Source organism: Balaenoptera musculus, chromosome 18 (genome assembly GCF_009873245.2).
Source record: "Balaenoptera musculus isolate JJ_BM4_2016_0621 chromosome 18, mBalMus1.pri.v3, whole genome shotgun sequence".
In the NCBI taxonomy this organism is placed as follows: domain Eukaryota; kingdom Metazoa; phylum Chordata; class Mammalia; order Artiodactyla; family Balaenopteridae; genus Balaenoptera; species Balaenoptera musculus.
In genome coordinates this window covers 62,724,187-62,740,612 of record NC_045802.1, presented here as the reverse complement: position 1 = coordinate 62,740,612, position 16,426 = coordinate 62,724,187, and the positions used below count along the sequence as shown (strand labels likewise).

The 16,426-nt window shown below is 35.3% G+C and overlaps 1 protein-coding gene across 1 annotated transcript in view; it reads right to left on the bottom strand.

Annotated features, from left to right (window-relative positions):
- Positions 1 to 1,016: 1,016 nt before the first annotated feature.
- Positions 1,017 to 16,426, bottom strand: part of GPC5 (glypican 5) — a 1,362,497-nt gene continuing 1,347,087 nt past the window's right edge. Inside the window, exon 8 of the mRNA XM_036832100.1 lies at positions 1,017 to 1,338. Coding sequence (XP_036687995.1) covers positions 1,181 to 1,338 — 158 coding nt within the window. The 3' untranslated portion in view covers positions 1,017 to 1,180. The remainder of the gene's footprint in view (positions 1,339 to 16,426) is intronic.

Below are 16,426 nucleotides of genomic sequence, written 5' to 3'. Positions count from 1 at the left end.
CTTTTCTATTCTGTCACTTTGTATTAATTATATTTTCTGGCTATCAACTGGATGTGATACTTCTTAATAAAAGCTGACTTATCTCTTCCTCCTAAGTACAGCAATAGACATCCTAATCAGTGCCTGCTGAGGCACCTTATCACAACTGGGAAATCAGGGACTGTGGATTAGCGGCTCTGCTAATGTGAAAATAGGAAAAGAGCTAAAACAGTGCATGCCATATTTTCTGTATTAGTACGTCTTTAGATATTCATAGGCACCTTAGAAATGTATAGACAATTGTTTGTTCAATATCAAGTTTAAAAACACAGCAAATAATATTTTGAAAATGGATGAATATATCATTTTTCCAGGAGAAAATGATCAATATTCTTTAAAGTTTTCCACCAAATAATTAACAGCTTTATTAGCGATATTCCTAGAGCAGGCGTGTGTTTGCAATGTAGCTAAATCCATTCGGCAAAGAGAGAGGAGGGAACAGAGTCACAGTACCAAAGATGCATTTTGTATATAATGGGATACAAATCAGATGTCATCAAAATACTCAGCTTTAAGGTTTGTCAGTGGCTAAGTTACAGTGGATAAAAATTATCAAGCATCTTCAATGAAATTACATGAAATGCTCCTCGGCAATCTACTCTATAACTTATAGTCTTTCAGAAATTTCTTTCTATAACTTGCAAAATGGAAGAATCTCTTGAAAATGCATGCATACTACTTGCCATTGTTTGTTTTGATTCATTTAATGGAATTCTAATTCCAATATTTTAAGAAACACTATGTACTGTTTTCAGTGTCCTGAATATATACCTTCAATTTAAAACATTTTTCTTTTAAAAAGGAAGAGGTTGGAATTGAGGATAATAAAATTACAGATATACTAAATCCTTCTTATTCAGAGTCACTTCCATGCTCTTCACATATGCAGGTTTAATATGTTAGAATTTAAGAATGTTTAAATTAGATTCAAAGAAGACATGTTTTCAAACAGTCTTTCATTTAAATGTTGATTTTTAGATACTTTGTGAACATACCAACTTGGCTTCTAAGAAGTTAGTGTGACATACCTTTTCATAAATATAATTGTTACATTTGAAAAGATCTCTTATTCCACTCGCAGAAAGAGAGGGGAGAAGTTAAGACTCTAATAAGACATATATATCAGGGCAGAAGAGTTCAGTTACCAAAGCCCAGGAAGTAACATCACTGCACCCATCAGAGCCAATGCCATAGTTTCAGTTGTTGCTGTACATCCTGCTCCAGTTGTGTCTAAAGTACTACTACCGTCTGTTTGATGGATTTGCTTTACATCACTGAGGTTCATCTCATCTGGCATCCCTGTAGAGGCAAATAAGAAAAAACAGAATGATGGATAACTAGCTCACCATGATACATCTAGAGCAGCTCTTAAGCCAAATCGTGGACCCCATTGTTTTATTCTTTTTGTGTAGCATTCCCTGTGTGTTTCACCTAACTCTAAAAGATGAATATGACACATACTTCTGCTCTTCTTAAATTGGAAGGTACAGGACCTTGAGTGGGAGTGTTCAGAAACTTTATAAGAACAAAGCAAAGCACTTTCCAGCTTTTTAAAGCACTTGGAATGTTTCTCTAAATGTTATTGAAGTAAAGCAATTTAATTAAAATGACCTGAGGTATAGCATTATTGCTTGTCCCAGAGATGTGACAACTGTAGGAACTGTGTGAAATCTTTTCTTATGAAAATAAAACCATGTAAGGAGAAATAATTAAGTAGGACATTTTTAAGAAATAAGATTTATACAGATCATATTTTGTATTAGGCTAAACTTTGCATAGGATCCTTATTGAAATATATCAAAGAATAATAACAAATATTAAATGTTATCTTTTATACACATGCAGAGCTATGGGGATATGGGTATAGTCAATAGATCAAAGAATTTGTTAGTAGGATGGATTGTGGCTTGAAGTTAAGGATGAATTGTTTGATTAAAGAAAAAAAATGTTGTGCAAAGTTACAGACCAAGATCTAGTCACATCCTGGTTATTACTTCTGTATGTTGTAAAACCTGACAAACTGAGGAGGAGACCAGTTCTCAAATTATTGGGAATGAAATAGTTATTTTGTTAAAGAAGTTTACCTTACTATGGTATACCTAGGGAATTACTGATTTATCAGTTACTCTCTAGTGCCACCAGTGTGTTCAGACCATAAGACTGTCTGGATTATCCCATGGCATGCCACCATCAGTCACAATTAACAAGTTTAAATTCAATGTTACTACAGCCACAAATATTGACATCGTAATTACAGTGAGACTGGAAAAACAAAGCTTCATATAAGGAAAAGTCAATATTTATATAATTAGGTCAATACATATATATAATTCAAAGGTAAGCTCTACTGCATTTAGGGGTGAGAGCATTAAAACGAAGCTCAGCTCTGCTGATCTGACATATTGATTTTACAGTCTGAGCTCTTGCATTATTATTCATTGTCTGGGTACTTGTTTTGCCCTTCTGTGTCATTAGGCAAGACGAATAAACTAGCAATTCCTTTTTTTATAGTGACTGGAGTGGAGTGTGAATATTTTAGTCATGGTTTTATACTCCTTGTTATGCTAGAGTATAACAAGGAGCTATGCAGACTCTAGGTAATTAAAAATTTTTTTCCAAGATAGCTACATAAATTTGAGCTTTAAGGGATTTACTTTTCTTTTTAAAAGCACTGTGAGGAGGTGCCTGGATTGGATTCATGAATAACTTTTCCATATACCTTCCTGAGCTGGTATTTTCCTCATTCATTCATGAGCCAGGCACTGGTCTGGGTTCAGGGGGTACCATGGTGAGTACAGATATGAAAACAGAAACATGTTAAATCTTCGCCTGCAAGTCAGGCAGTGCCAGGAGGGGTATCCCATCTTCAGTCAGATGCCATTTTAACATCAGAGGTAGTGATTTGATAGTTCTAAGGATGATGGTCCCTTGAGATAAGAATTATATGAAAAGAAAAAAGATCCCTTGAGGAAAGGAATTTAATTAGCTAAGTGTGTAAATTATACCAAAGCTCAACCAAAGACCCATAAAAGAAAAATTGGTTTGGAGATTTCTCATATTAATAAACAAAAATGAAGTAATTTAAAATAACCTTTTCCACACATAATAGCGACACACAAAGATGACAATAAATTCATATTTCTGCCTTTGGTGACTTACAGTCTGGCGGGGGAAGACAGATAGCCATGCTATTACAAAAACAAATGTAATATTAAAACTCAGGCACATGCCTGATGGTTGGTGCTATGAAGTGATACAATCTTATACAAGATGAGGTGTCAATTATATACCGTCCGGTTGACAAAGGCAGGACAGAGAGGTGATGACAGCCAGTTTGGCAAGGATATAACCCTTTATCAAGGAAGATTGCCAAAATATACCAAAAGTGTTTAAAATGTACACTTACCTAGACCCCAAAATTCCACTTTAATGGAGAAATTCCATGGGAATAATTTTTAAAATATGCACATATTTATTCACAAAATGTTAATCTGTGCATTGTTAGTGCCATTAAGTGTCCATTAGTAGAGAACTAGGTTAAGAAAAGTGTATTCACTTATTTTAAAAGATTCAAAAAGTAGATATTGGTACAGAAAAATGTTTTGATATAATTTTATACGTATACTTTCATGGTCTTTAAGAACCTTTGAACTCTGTTAATCTACAGCTGCTTTTCTTTGAGAGTACGGAATCTGTCATTAATTTCTGTATTCACCTAGTAAACATTTAGTAATAACTAGGCGAATGAATAAATTGATGAATTTAATCCAGGACAGAGAATTACAAAACTATAAAAATACATTTCTCCAATTAGGTTTGATCCCCGCCCCAGTTTTATTGAGATATAATAGATATATAACATTATTTAAGTTTGTGTATAATATGTAGACTTGATGTACTTACATATTGCAAAATGATTACCACCATAGTGTTAGCTAATGTCTCCATCATGTCACTTAATTATCATTTCCTTTTCGTGGTGAGAAGATTTGAGATCTACTCACTTAGCACTTTCAAGTATATAATTCAGTGTTAATCACTGTAATCACCATGCTCTACATTAGCTATCCAGAACTTATTTACCTTATAACTGGAAGTTTGTACCCTTTGAACAACATCTCATTTCCCCCTACATCCCAGTCCTTGGCAGTCACAAATCTACTCTGTTTCTATGAGTTTGGCTTTTTAAAATTTATACCTATACGTGATATGATACGGTATTTGTCTTTCTCTGTCTGACTTATTTCACTTGGCATAATGCCCCCAAACTTCATCTAAGTTGTAGCAAATGGCTGGGTTTTCTTTTTTCTCATGGCTGAATAATATTCTATTGTTTTTATATACAATACATCTTCTTTATTCATTCACTCATTGACAACTGTTAGGCTGTTTCCATATCTTGGCTATTGTGATTAATGCTGCAATGAACATGGGAGTGCAGATATCTCTTCAAGATCCTGTCTTCATTTATTCTGGGTATATACCCAGATGTGGAATTCCTAGATCATATGGTAATTCCATATTTTAATTTTTTAGGGAAACTTCATATTGTTTTCCATAGTGGCTGTACCAATTTACATTCCCACAAAGAGTGCAAAAGGGTTCCCCTTTCTCCACATCCTTGTCAACACTTATCATTTGTCTTTTTTGATAATAGCCATTCCAACAGGTGTGAGGTGATATCTCATTGTTTCTGTTTGTTTGTTTTGGTTTTTTGTTTTTTCTGCCTGCACAGAGCAGCATGTGGGATCTTAGTTCCCTGACCAGGGATTGAACCTGTGCCCTTTGCAGTGGAAGCACAGAGTGTTAACTACTGGACCACCAGGGAAGTCTCATTGCGGTTTTGATTTGTACTTTCCTGATAATTTGTGCTGTTGAGCATCTTTTCATGTACCTGTTCACCATTTGTATGTCTTTGGGAAAATGTCTATTTAGTTTCTCAAATTCAGTCTCTTTTAATATAAAGGCATAGAATTTTATTACAGCAACACCAAGTGTAGAATAAAATATTAGAATTAGATGTGAACTTAGAATTTTCACCTAAGAAGAAAAGTGGTGAATGTAATGGAAAAGATTCAGTATGAGAATATTAACTTAGCAAATACGTGTTAAATAAAGTTGCTATGGATCTTGTTATGTTAAATAAAAACTATTACCCTTGGTCATTACTTGCTGGACTTGGATGGTCATTTATACCAAAATCAGTCATATTGGCAGGACATTTAGGAGTCTAATAAATCTGATACAGCTTATATAACAATTTACCAATACTTAGTGATTACTCCATTCTTATCTCCCAGGAAATATGATTGATAGTTCCACCCAGGGTACTGACTCACTTGAATCTAGGATACATCCTGAAAAATGCTGAGTAATTTTCCAGTTTTCCTTGGGGGCTTCCATGTAATCCAATAACAAAAGCAGAGTAACTGTATTTTTGAAGAGAAAAGGTCCATGGTAATCATGAACACCCTAACTGAAGGTGATCTCTGTGATTATATATTTGACTTTCAGATGGTCTGACTAGTAAATGGGGCTATTCTCATGACAACCTCTTCCATTCTCTATGGGCAAATGTCTGAGATTTATTTACAGTCCCATTGGTCGACCCTTTATAGCCATGAGTAGTCTTCCTTTTTGACAATTGTGTAAGAATAATGAAGTAATTCTAATTGCTAATAAATTAAACAATGGATTAAAACATTAATGGGAGATTCTGACTATATACCAAAGTTTACTTTACAATAGTATGATGTATTGAGATATTTCAGCTCTGGGTAGTGTTGGAGATTGTTATTTATTTGTTACTGCATCAAATGAATTATTGGTTATTCTCCAATAATTAATGATAAATAGATTTTATTTTTCAGGATAGAGTTGGTGGCACAGAAAATATTGTTTGGATCTTTTTTCAGTTCCTGATGCTGTTTTTTTTTTTAACATCTTTATTGGAGTATAATTGCTTTACATTGTTGGTTTCTGCTGTATAACAAAGTGAATCAGTTATATGTATACATATATCCCCATATCCCCTCTCTCTTGCGTCTCCCTCCGACCCTCCCTATCCCACCCCTCTAGGTGGTCACAAAGCACCGAGCTGATCTCCCTGTTCTATGCGGCTGCTTCCCACTAGCTATCTATTTTACATTTGGTAGTGTACATAGGTCAGTGTCACTCTCTCACTTCATCCCACCTTATCCTTCCCCATCCTCGTGTCCTCAAGTCCATTTTTGACATCTGCATCTTTATTCCTGTCCTGCCCCTAGGTTCTTCAGATACACTTTTTTTTTTTAGATTCCATATATATATGGTATTGGTTTTTCTCTTTCTGACTTACTTCATTCTGTATGACAGACTCTAGGTCCATCCACCTCACTACAAAAAACTCAATTTCATTTCTTTTTATGGCTGAGTAATATTCCATTGTATATATGTGCCACATCTTCTTTATCCATTCATCTGTCAATGGACACTTAGGTTTCTTCCATGTCCTGGCTATTGTAAATAGTGCTGCAGTGAACATTGTGGTACATGACTCTTTTTGAATTATGGTTTTCTCAAAGTATATGCCCAGTAGTGGGATTGCTGGGTCATATGGTAGTTCTATTTTTAGATTTTAAGGAACCTCCATACTGTTCTCCATAGTGGCTGTATCAATTGACATTCCTACCAACAATGCAAGAGGATTCCCTTTTCTCCACACCCTCTCCAGAATTGATTGTTTGTAGATTTTTTGATGACGGCCATTCTGACCAGTGTGAGGTGATACCTCATTGTAGTTTTGATTTGCATTTCTCTGATGATCAATGATGTTGAGCATCCTTTCATGTGTTTGTTGGCAATCTGTATATCTTCTTTGGAGAAATGTCTATTTAGGTCTTCTGCCCATTTTTGGATTGAGTTGTTTGTTTTTGTGATATTGAGCTACATGAGCTGCTTGTATGTTTTGGAGATTAATCCTTTACCAGGTGCTTTACTTGCAAATATTTTCTCCCATTCTGAGGGTTGTCTTTTCATCTTGTTTATGGTTTCCTTTGCTGTGCAAAGGCTTTTAAGTTTCATTAGGTCCCATTTGTTTATTTTTGTTTTTATTACCATTTCTCTAGGAGGTGGGTCAAAAAGGATCTTGCGGTGATTTATGTCAAAGAGTGTTCTTCCTATGTTTTCCTCTAAGAGTTTTATAGTGTCTGGCCTTACATGAGGTCTTTAATCCATTTTGAGTTTATTTTTGTGTATGGTGTTAGGGAGTGTTCTAATTTCATTCTTTTACATGTAGCTGTCCAATTTTCCCAGCACCACTTATTGAAGAGGCTATCTTTTCTCCATTGTATATTCTTGCCTCCTTTATCAAAGGTAAGTTGACCATATGTGTGTGGGTTTATCTCTGGGCTTTCTATCCTGTTCCATTGATCTATATTTCTGTATTTTTGCCAGTACCATACTGTCTTGATTACTGTAGCTTTGTAGTATAGTCTGAAGTCTGGGAACCTGATTCCTCCAGCTCCATTTTTCTTTCTCAAGATTGCTTTGGCTATTTGGGGTCTTTTGTGTTTCCATACAAATTGTGAAATTTTTTGTTCTAGTTCTGTGAAAAGTGCCATTGGTAATTTGATAAGGATTGTATTGAATCTGTAGATTGCTTTGGGTAGTAGAGTCATTTTCCCAGTATTGATTCTTCCAATCCAAGAACATGGTATATCTCTCCATCTGTTTGTATCATCTTTAATTTCTTTCATCAGTGTCTTATAGTTTTCTGCATACAGGTCTTTTGTCTCCTTAGGTACGTTTATTCCTAGGTATTTTATTCTTTCTGCTGCAATGGTAACTGGGAGTGTTTCCTTAATTTCTCTTTCAGATATTTCATCATCAGTGTATAGGAATGCAAGAGATTTCTGTGCATTAATTTTTTATTCGTTTACTTTACCAAATTCATTGATTAGCTCTAGTAGTTTTCTGGTAGCGTCTTAAGTTTCTCTATGTATAGTATCATGTCATCTGCAAACAGTGACAGTTTTACTTCTTTTCTGATTTGGATTCCTTTTATTTCTTCTCTGATTGCTATGGCTAAAACTTCCCAAACTATGTTAAATAATAGTGGTGACAGTGGGCAACCTTGTCTTGTGCCTGATCTTAGTGGAAATGGTTTCAGTTTTTCACCAGTGAGAATGATGCTGGCTGTGGGTTTGTCATATATAGCCTTTATTATGTTGAAGTAAGTTCCCTTTGTGCCTACTTTCTGGAGAGCTTTTATCATAAATGGGTGTTGAATTTTGTCGAAAGCTTTTCCTGCATCTATTGAGATGATCATATGGTTTTTATCCTTCAGTTTGTTAATATGGTGTATCACATTGATTGATTTGCGTATACTGAAGAATCCTTGCATTCCTGGGATAAACCCCATTTGATCATGGTGTGTGATCCTTTTAATGTGCTGCTGGATTCTCTTTGCTAGTATTTTGTTGAGGATTTTTGCATCTATGTTCTTCAGTGATATTGGTCTGTAGTTTTCTCTTTTTGTGACATCTTTGTCTGGTTTTGATATCAGGGTGATGGTGGCCTCGTAGAATGAGTTTGGGAGTGTTCCTCCCTCTGCTATATTTTGGAAGAGTTTGAGAAGGATAGGTGTTAGCTCTTCTCTAAATGTTTGATAGAATTTGCCTGTGAAGCATCTGGGCCTGGGCTTTTGTTTGTTTGACGATTTTTAGTCACAGTTTCAATTTCAGTGCTTGAGATTGGTCTGTTTATATTTTCTATTTCTTCCTGGTTCAGTCTCAGAAGGTTGTGCTTTTCTAAGAATTTGTCCATTTCTTCCAGGTTGTCCATTGTATTGGCATATAGTTGCTTGTAGTAATCTCTCATGATCCTTTGTATTTCTGCAGTGTCAGTTGTTACTTCTCCTTTTTTATTTCTAATTCTGTTGATTTGAGTTTTCTCTCTTTTTTTCTTTATGAGTCTGGCTAATGGTTTATCAATTATTTTTTATCTTCTCAGAGAATGAGCTTTTAGTTTTATTGATCTTTGCTGTTGTTTCCTTAATTTCTTTTTCATTCTTTTCTGATCTGATCTTTATGATTTCTTTCCTTCTGCTAATTTTGGGGTTTTTTTGTTCTTCTTTCTCTAATTGCTTTAGGTGTAAGGATAGGTTGTTTATTTGAGATTTTTCTTGTTTCTTGAGGTAGGATTGTATTGCTATGAACTTCCCTCTTAGAACTGTTTTGCTGCTTTAGGTTTTGGGTTGTCGTGTTTTCATTGTCATTTGTTTCCAGGTATTTTTTTGATTTCCTCCTTGATTTCTTCAGTGATCTCTTGGTTATTTAGTAGTGTATTGTTTAGCCTCCATGTGTTTGTATTTTTTACAATTTTTTTCCTGTAATTGATATCAAGCCTCATAACGTTGTGGTCAGAAAAGATACTTGTTATGATTTCAATTTTCTTAAATTTACCAAGGCTTGATTTGTCACCCAAGATATGGTCTATCCTGGAGATTGTTCCATGAGCATTGTTGTTTTTGGATGGAATGTCCTATAAATATTATTTAAGTCCATCTTCTTTAATGTGTCATTTAAAGCTTGTGTTTCCTTATTTATTTTCATTTTGGATGATCTGTCCATTGGTGAACTTGGGTGTTAAAGTCCCCTAGTATGATTGTGTTACTGGCGATTTCCCCTTTTATGGCTGTTAGCATTTGCCTCATGTATTGAGGTACTTGTATGTTGGGTGCATAAATATTTACAATTGTTATCTCTTCTTCTTGGATTGATCCCTTGATCATTATGTAGTGTCCTTCTTTGTCTCTTGTAATAGTCTTTATTTTAAAGTCGATTTTGTCTGATATGAGAATTGCTACTCCAGCTTTCTTCTGATTTCCATTTGCATGGAATATCTTTTTCCATCCCCTCACTTTCAGTCTGTATATGTCCCTAGGTCTGAAGTGGGTCTCCTGTAGACAGCGTATATATGGGTCTTGTTTTTGTATCCATTCAGTGAGCCTGTGTCTTTTGGTTGGAGTATTTAATCCATTTACATTTAAGTTAGTTATCCGTATGTATGTTCCTCTTACCATTTTCTTAATTGTTTTGGGTTTGTTATTGTAGGTCTTTACTTCTCTTATGTTTCCTTCCTAGAGAGGTTCCGTTAGCATTTTCTGTAAAGCTGGTTTGGTGGTGTTGAATTCTCTTAGCTTTTGCTTGCCTGTAAAGGTTTTAATTCCTCTGTCAAATCTGAATGAGATCCTTGCTGGGTAGAGTAATGTTGGCTGTAGGTTTTCCCTTTCATTACTTTAAATATGTCCTGCTACTCCCTTCTGACTTGCAGAGTTTCTGCTGAAAGATCAGATGTTAACCTTATGGGGATTCCCTTGTATGTTATTTGTTGCTTTTCCCTTGCTGCTTTTAATATTTTTTCTTTGTATTTAATTTTTGATAGTTTGATTAATATGTGTCAGCATGTTTCTCCTTGGATTTATCCTGTATGGGACTCTCTGTGCTTCCTGGACTTGACTGACTCTTTCCTTTCCCATATTAGGGAAGTTTTCAACTATAATCTCTTCAAATATTTTCTCATTCCCTTTCTTTTTCTCTTCTTCTTCTGGAACCGCTATAATTCGAATGTTGGTGTGTTTAACGTTGTCCCAGGGGTCTCTGAGACTATCTTAAATTCTTTTCATTCTTTTTTCTTTATTCTGCTCTGCAGTAGTTATTTCCACTATTTTATCTTCCAGGTCACTTATATGTTCTTCTACCTCAGTTATTCTGCTATGGGCCCTTCTAGAGAATTTTTAATTTCATTTATTGTGTTGTTCATCACTGTCTGTTTGCTCTTTAGTTCTTCTAGGTCCTTGTTAAACGTTTCTTGTATTTTCTCCATTCTATTTCCAAGATTTTGGATCATCTTTACTATCATTACTCTGAATTCTTTTTCAGGTAGACTGCCTATTTCCTCTTCATTTGTTTGTTCTGGTGGGTTTTTACCTTGTTCCTTCATCTGCTGTGTATTTCTCTGTCTTCTCATTTTTCTTAACTTACTGTGTTTGGGGTCTCCTTTTCACAGGCTGCGGGTTCGTAGTTCCCATTGTTTCTGGTGTCTGCCCACAGTGGGTATGGTTGGTTCAGTGGGTTGTGTAGGTTTCCTGGTGGCAGGGACTAGTGCCTGTGTTCTTGTGGATGAGGCTGGATCTTGTCTTTCTGGTGGGCAAGACTACGTCTGGTTGTGTGTTTTGGGGTGTCTGTGAACTTCTTATGATTTTAGGCAGCCTCTCTGCTAATAGGTGGGGTTGTTTTCCTGTCTTGCTAGTTGTTTGGCATGGGCTGTCCAGTACTGGAGCTTGCTAGTTGTTGAGTTGAGCTGGATCTTAGCCTTGAGATGGAGATCTGTGGGAGAGCTCTCGCCGACTGATATTACGTGGGGCTGGGAGGTCTCTGGTGGACCAGTGTCCTGAACTCGGCTTTCCCACCTCAGAGGCTCAGGCCTGACACCCAGCCAGAGCACCAAGACCCTATCAGCCACACGGCCAGGTATGTGGGGAGTTTCTTGTCTTTTGGGAATTCTGAGGTCTTCTGCCAGTGTTCAGTAGGTGTTCTGTAAGAGTCGTTCCACATGTAGACGTATTTTTGATGTACTTGTGAGGAGGAGGGTGATCTCCACTTCTTACTCCTGTGCCATCTTGAAGGTCCTCTTCCCCTGATGTTATTTTGTATTCCATAGTGATCATCCAGAACTTTTTCCTCAGTTTGTTTTATTGATTTTTGAAGACTTTAGAAAGGAAACATACACCTCATATGAAAAAAGTCAAATTATTTTAAGCTATTTTATAATATTACTATTATGGGTTTTTTTAAACGATTATTGTGAAATTTCGTCTAGAAATACTTTTTCAATAGAAAGTTTGAAATGCCATTCTTTGTGCAATTGGTAATAAAAACCAAATAATAAAAGTAAGTCTATTAAATATACTAGTCCTCATTTATATACTACAGACCTTAGTCATAAGAATTTACAGGTATTGGAACTATTATATTTAATGCTTCTGAAAATTATTTTTAAAGAGTGTAAGACTTATCAAATACTCCTAGTTAATCACAAAATATTTGTAGTTCCTCAGTTAGTAATAATATGGGGTTAAACACTACTAAAAATTAAGATAATAAAATATCTATACCTAGACACATAGTAGTAATAGTCAATGGTATCAAAAATAGAAAGATTTTAAAGCACTCAGAGAAAGGACAGGTTCCTTTGAACAGAACAAAATACCTGTATTGTATTAATTTTCAAGAGCAATAATAGAAGTTAAAATTAAAAAAATTTTCTAATTATGAAAGAATGTATAATTCTATAAAGAGTTAAACTATATGGAAGAAATAAAGGTAAAAGTAAAGGTATTTTAACAAAAAGTGTTTTTAATACTCCCTAAACAATTCTAAAATCATTGTTAAAGAATATATGTAAAAATATAAGAAAATAAGCACAAATAAAGGAGTGGGATGAACGTTATAATAGTGTTCAAAATAATTGACAAACATCTTGGTTACTGTATATAAGTGTGTTGGTTAAGAAAACAACAACAAAATGGTTAATTTACATATAATTTTATGCGATATAATTAAAATACTTGAAAGCAATTGTTAAAACATTCTAAAGTATTTGTATGTTTGGGAAGAAATGAGAAATATCAACTTAAGGTTTTGTCAAGACCACTATGTATTTTAATGAATGTTAAAAATTCAAGCCTAAGAACTTAAAATTCATATGGAATATATATGTTCCTAATCCATTAAGGCAAAGGGGATTAATACAATTTAATGGAAGTCAGAAAAGAATAAACACACAAACAAATATGCCTGGCAAATAAAAAGCACAAAATCAGATGTTAGAACCATATGCAAATAATTTAGTAATCTCTAAATGAAATGAACTGAATAAAATTAGAAAAGAGACACTCAGTTTGGATTTCAAAAGAAATTTAGCAGCATAACAAAATGATACATAAAGGTGAGAGTAAATGTTTGCAAAAACACACTTCAAGCAAATAATAACCAAAGAAAGGTGATGTCATTATATTAATAAAAGATAAAATAGGTTTTGAGCATTAAAAAGGATAAAGAAGGTCTTTACATAATAACAAAAGAAATAATTCAACATAAAAATATAACAATTCTGAGCCTAACTTACCTTAGCATATTCTCAAAATAAATCGCTATTAATAAAGGAAAATAATTGGGTAAAATAATAAAGCAAAATGGACACATACACATTCAGTGGGGGATTTTAACCCTACTATCTTGTTAATTAATAGCTCAGGCAGATGAAAATTAGTGAAGATATGGATGACTTAGTCATCAGAATCTTTGGGGCAAGAAAAGGAGAACTCCATTGCCTTCTAGCCTTGGTTCTAGTAACAATCCTAGTATCCCTTTGCCCTACATCCCCATTCCTTCACATGCAAAGAGAACAGATTGCCCTGATTCCTAAGTTGGGAAGAAAAGCCAGAATGCTGAGCTTTTGGATTTCTCATCCTCTTTTGGATTTGCTTGCCCACAGTAAGGATGCATTCTTCCTGCTCTTAACCACGACATAAATTGAAGTCACCTTTTGCTGCAGGAAGGACCTGTAATTTTCTAGCTATGCTTCTGACTGGACAGTAATTCTTGGATGAAATAATAGGTGTCATATGTCAGGACATTCTCTAGTCCAGCTTTTAACAATAAAATGTTTTTATCTGTCTGATATGTGTGCTTATATTTTAATTGGTTCTAACCTCAGATGAAGAATAAAGGAGTATTATTTATTACACTTGATCCAAATACAAACTTTCACAAACTTGGTCCAATAAACAAATAAATACAGCTAGCTAGCCAGATGAGATAGCATCATGCAGTTAATGACTAGTGGATATAGTGTGTAAATATTCTTTTAAAACACACCTAAGACATTAATAAAAGTGATCACATAGCAGGGTACAAAGCAAATATCAACAACTAACAAGGAATTTTAAACAAAGAATATGAATTCTTTGACAGTAACACAATAAATTAAATGTCAAAACTAAAGGAGAACCATGATCCCTACAGCAAACCTTATCTAAGGATATAAACCAGACCTAAATAAACAGATGTATCAAGTTCACAGATGAGAAGATTTAAGTTTATATTGTGTCTCTCACTATTTTCTGAAATTCCATCATGATGTCCCTTGGTGTGGGTCTATTGGATCCATTGTTTTGGGCACTCAGTGACCCTTTCTACCTAGAAACTCATGTCCATCTGGGGAAATGTTCTTGAATTCTTTATTGATGATTTCCTGTCTACCATTTTCTCTGTTGTGTCTAGGTGTCCCATTATTTAAATGTTGGATTTCTGGAAGGTGTCCTCTGCTTCCCTCTTCCAGTTTCCATAATTTTACTCTAGTTTCTAGGATATTTCTTAAACTTAAGTCTTTTTTTGAGGTTTTCATTCTTGTATTCAGATTTTAGATTTACTAAACTTGATATTTTTTCCTCTAAATATCCCTTTTGTTTTTGTTTGTCTTCTCAGACCTTATTAAGATGATAATTACAGTATTTTTTCAAAGTTCTCTTCTCTCTGCAGTCTTTAATACAAATTACTTGTTTTCTGCTTGTGGATATGACTTTTCATGTTACTCACTTAGATAAGTGGTAATCCCTGATTCATGGTTATGTGCTAATATTTAAGAGTAGGAAGTGAAAATTTAGTTAGAACTCTGGGTGTGTGAATGGGGTTCTGTAATTAGTAGACAAATGTGGTCTTGTTTACATGTCTGTTGGTGAAACTACCTGTCAGTAGGATAGGGTAAGTCAGGCTGAAAAAACAAATGCCTCCAAAGTATTGGTAGCAACGTCTACTGCCTATTGAGGTAACTCTGCATTGTAACTTAGTATCTCACATCCATATTGACACATCCTTCCATGATCACCACAACATGGGGAAATGGGTGGAGAAACAAATTGGGAATTATAAGCCTCCATCTGGATGGGGTACATGACACTTCTGCTCACTAGGTTTATTGGACAAAGCTAACTACATGACTGTCTCTAACCTCAAGGGACAGGGATGTGTAGTTCTACTATGTGCACAAAGGGGACAAGACACAGAAATATTGCAGACCAGAAGTCACGTCTATCAGGTCCCCTTTAACTGTCTTTATTTGTTTCTTCTTAAGCTAGGTCTTCTCAGCAGAGACCTTACAGTATCCTGCCTAAGAGTAATTCCCTGCCTGCAAGAACTCTGGGAGCCAAGTGGGAGCAGGGTTGGGGGAGGGTATAGGTTTCAACATTCATTAAAGGTAAATAGGTAGATAGGTAGGTAGATATAGATATATATATTTACCAAGTATTATTTTTGAGAATAATACTCCTGCTTTCAACTGTGCCTGGCATTCCCCAGTCCAGAGACACTTTCTGGATTATACTTCCTGTAGCATACTGACTTATGGGAGAGACATACACCAATTGGTCAGGAGTGGAGGAAGAAATCATGGAATGGTACAGCTATTGACTAGTCCTTCTTTTGTAGACCCTCTTCTGTCAACCCCTTCTTACCAGAAGTGACAGATGATGCCTATTCCTGTCTCTTTTGAGGATTCCATTGAGCAAATTGGGTTGGTTCTCTGCTTTCTTCAGTGGTGTTTGGGAGTTGGCTTCCCTGGGTGTCCTACATTAGGCACCACTCATCCGTTTGCTTTCTGGCTTCCAAATGTTGTTATCAAACTTCTTCAGTTTCCTCTGCTCTCAGTAAATTTAGATTTTTGTTAAAAAAAAATTCTTATAATGTATTTTAGCGGGGTGGCAGGAGGGAATAAAATTAAATGTGTTTGATCAATCTGTCATCTTGAAGGCAACTTGCTGAGCATTTCCAGCATCTGGCCACTGAAGCTCCATCTTGACTCTCTGGATAAGTCTAAGGCTCTTCAGCTCATTCACACTGGTGTAGTTCAGGTTGTTCTGGTTGATCAGTGTTCCTGCTGCTAACTATTTTTGAGGACCATCCCTGATAGGGTGATTATTTTCATTAAAAGTACTGAGCTGTGTTGCATTTTGGCCAGGAAACTTACCAGTAAAGCATGAATGTTCCCTCCCCACTGATAGTAAATAGTGCAAAACTGCCTTATGGAAGAATGATTGAATGAACACTGGAAGACTGGAAGGCAGGTTATTTTGCCTCTGCATTGCCTAATCCAGGGTGCATTTGCTGTATAATATTGTAAAGATTGGTAAATACGCCAGAAGAAGGCCTAGCTGGCTATAGAGCTATGGGGATAATTGGAAAATTGAGACTTGCCGTAATTTGGGCCCTTTAAATATTTTCTTTTATTTGGACTTTTTTGTTGGACCCATAATACATATCTTTAAGATACTGGGTTGGGCATTGAT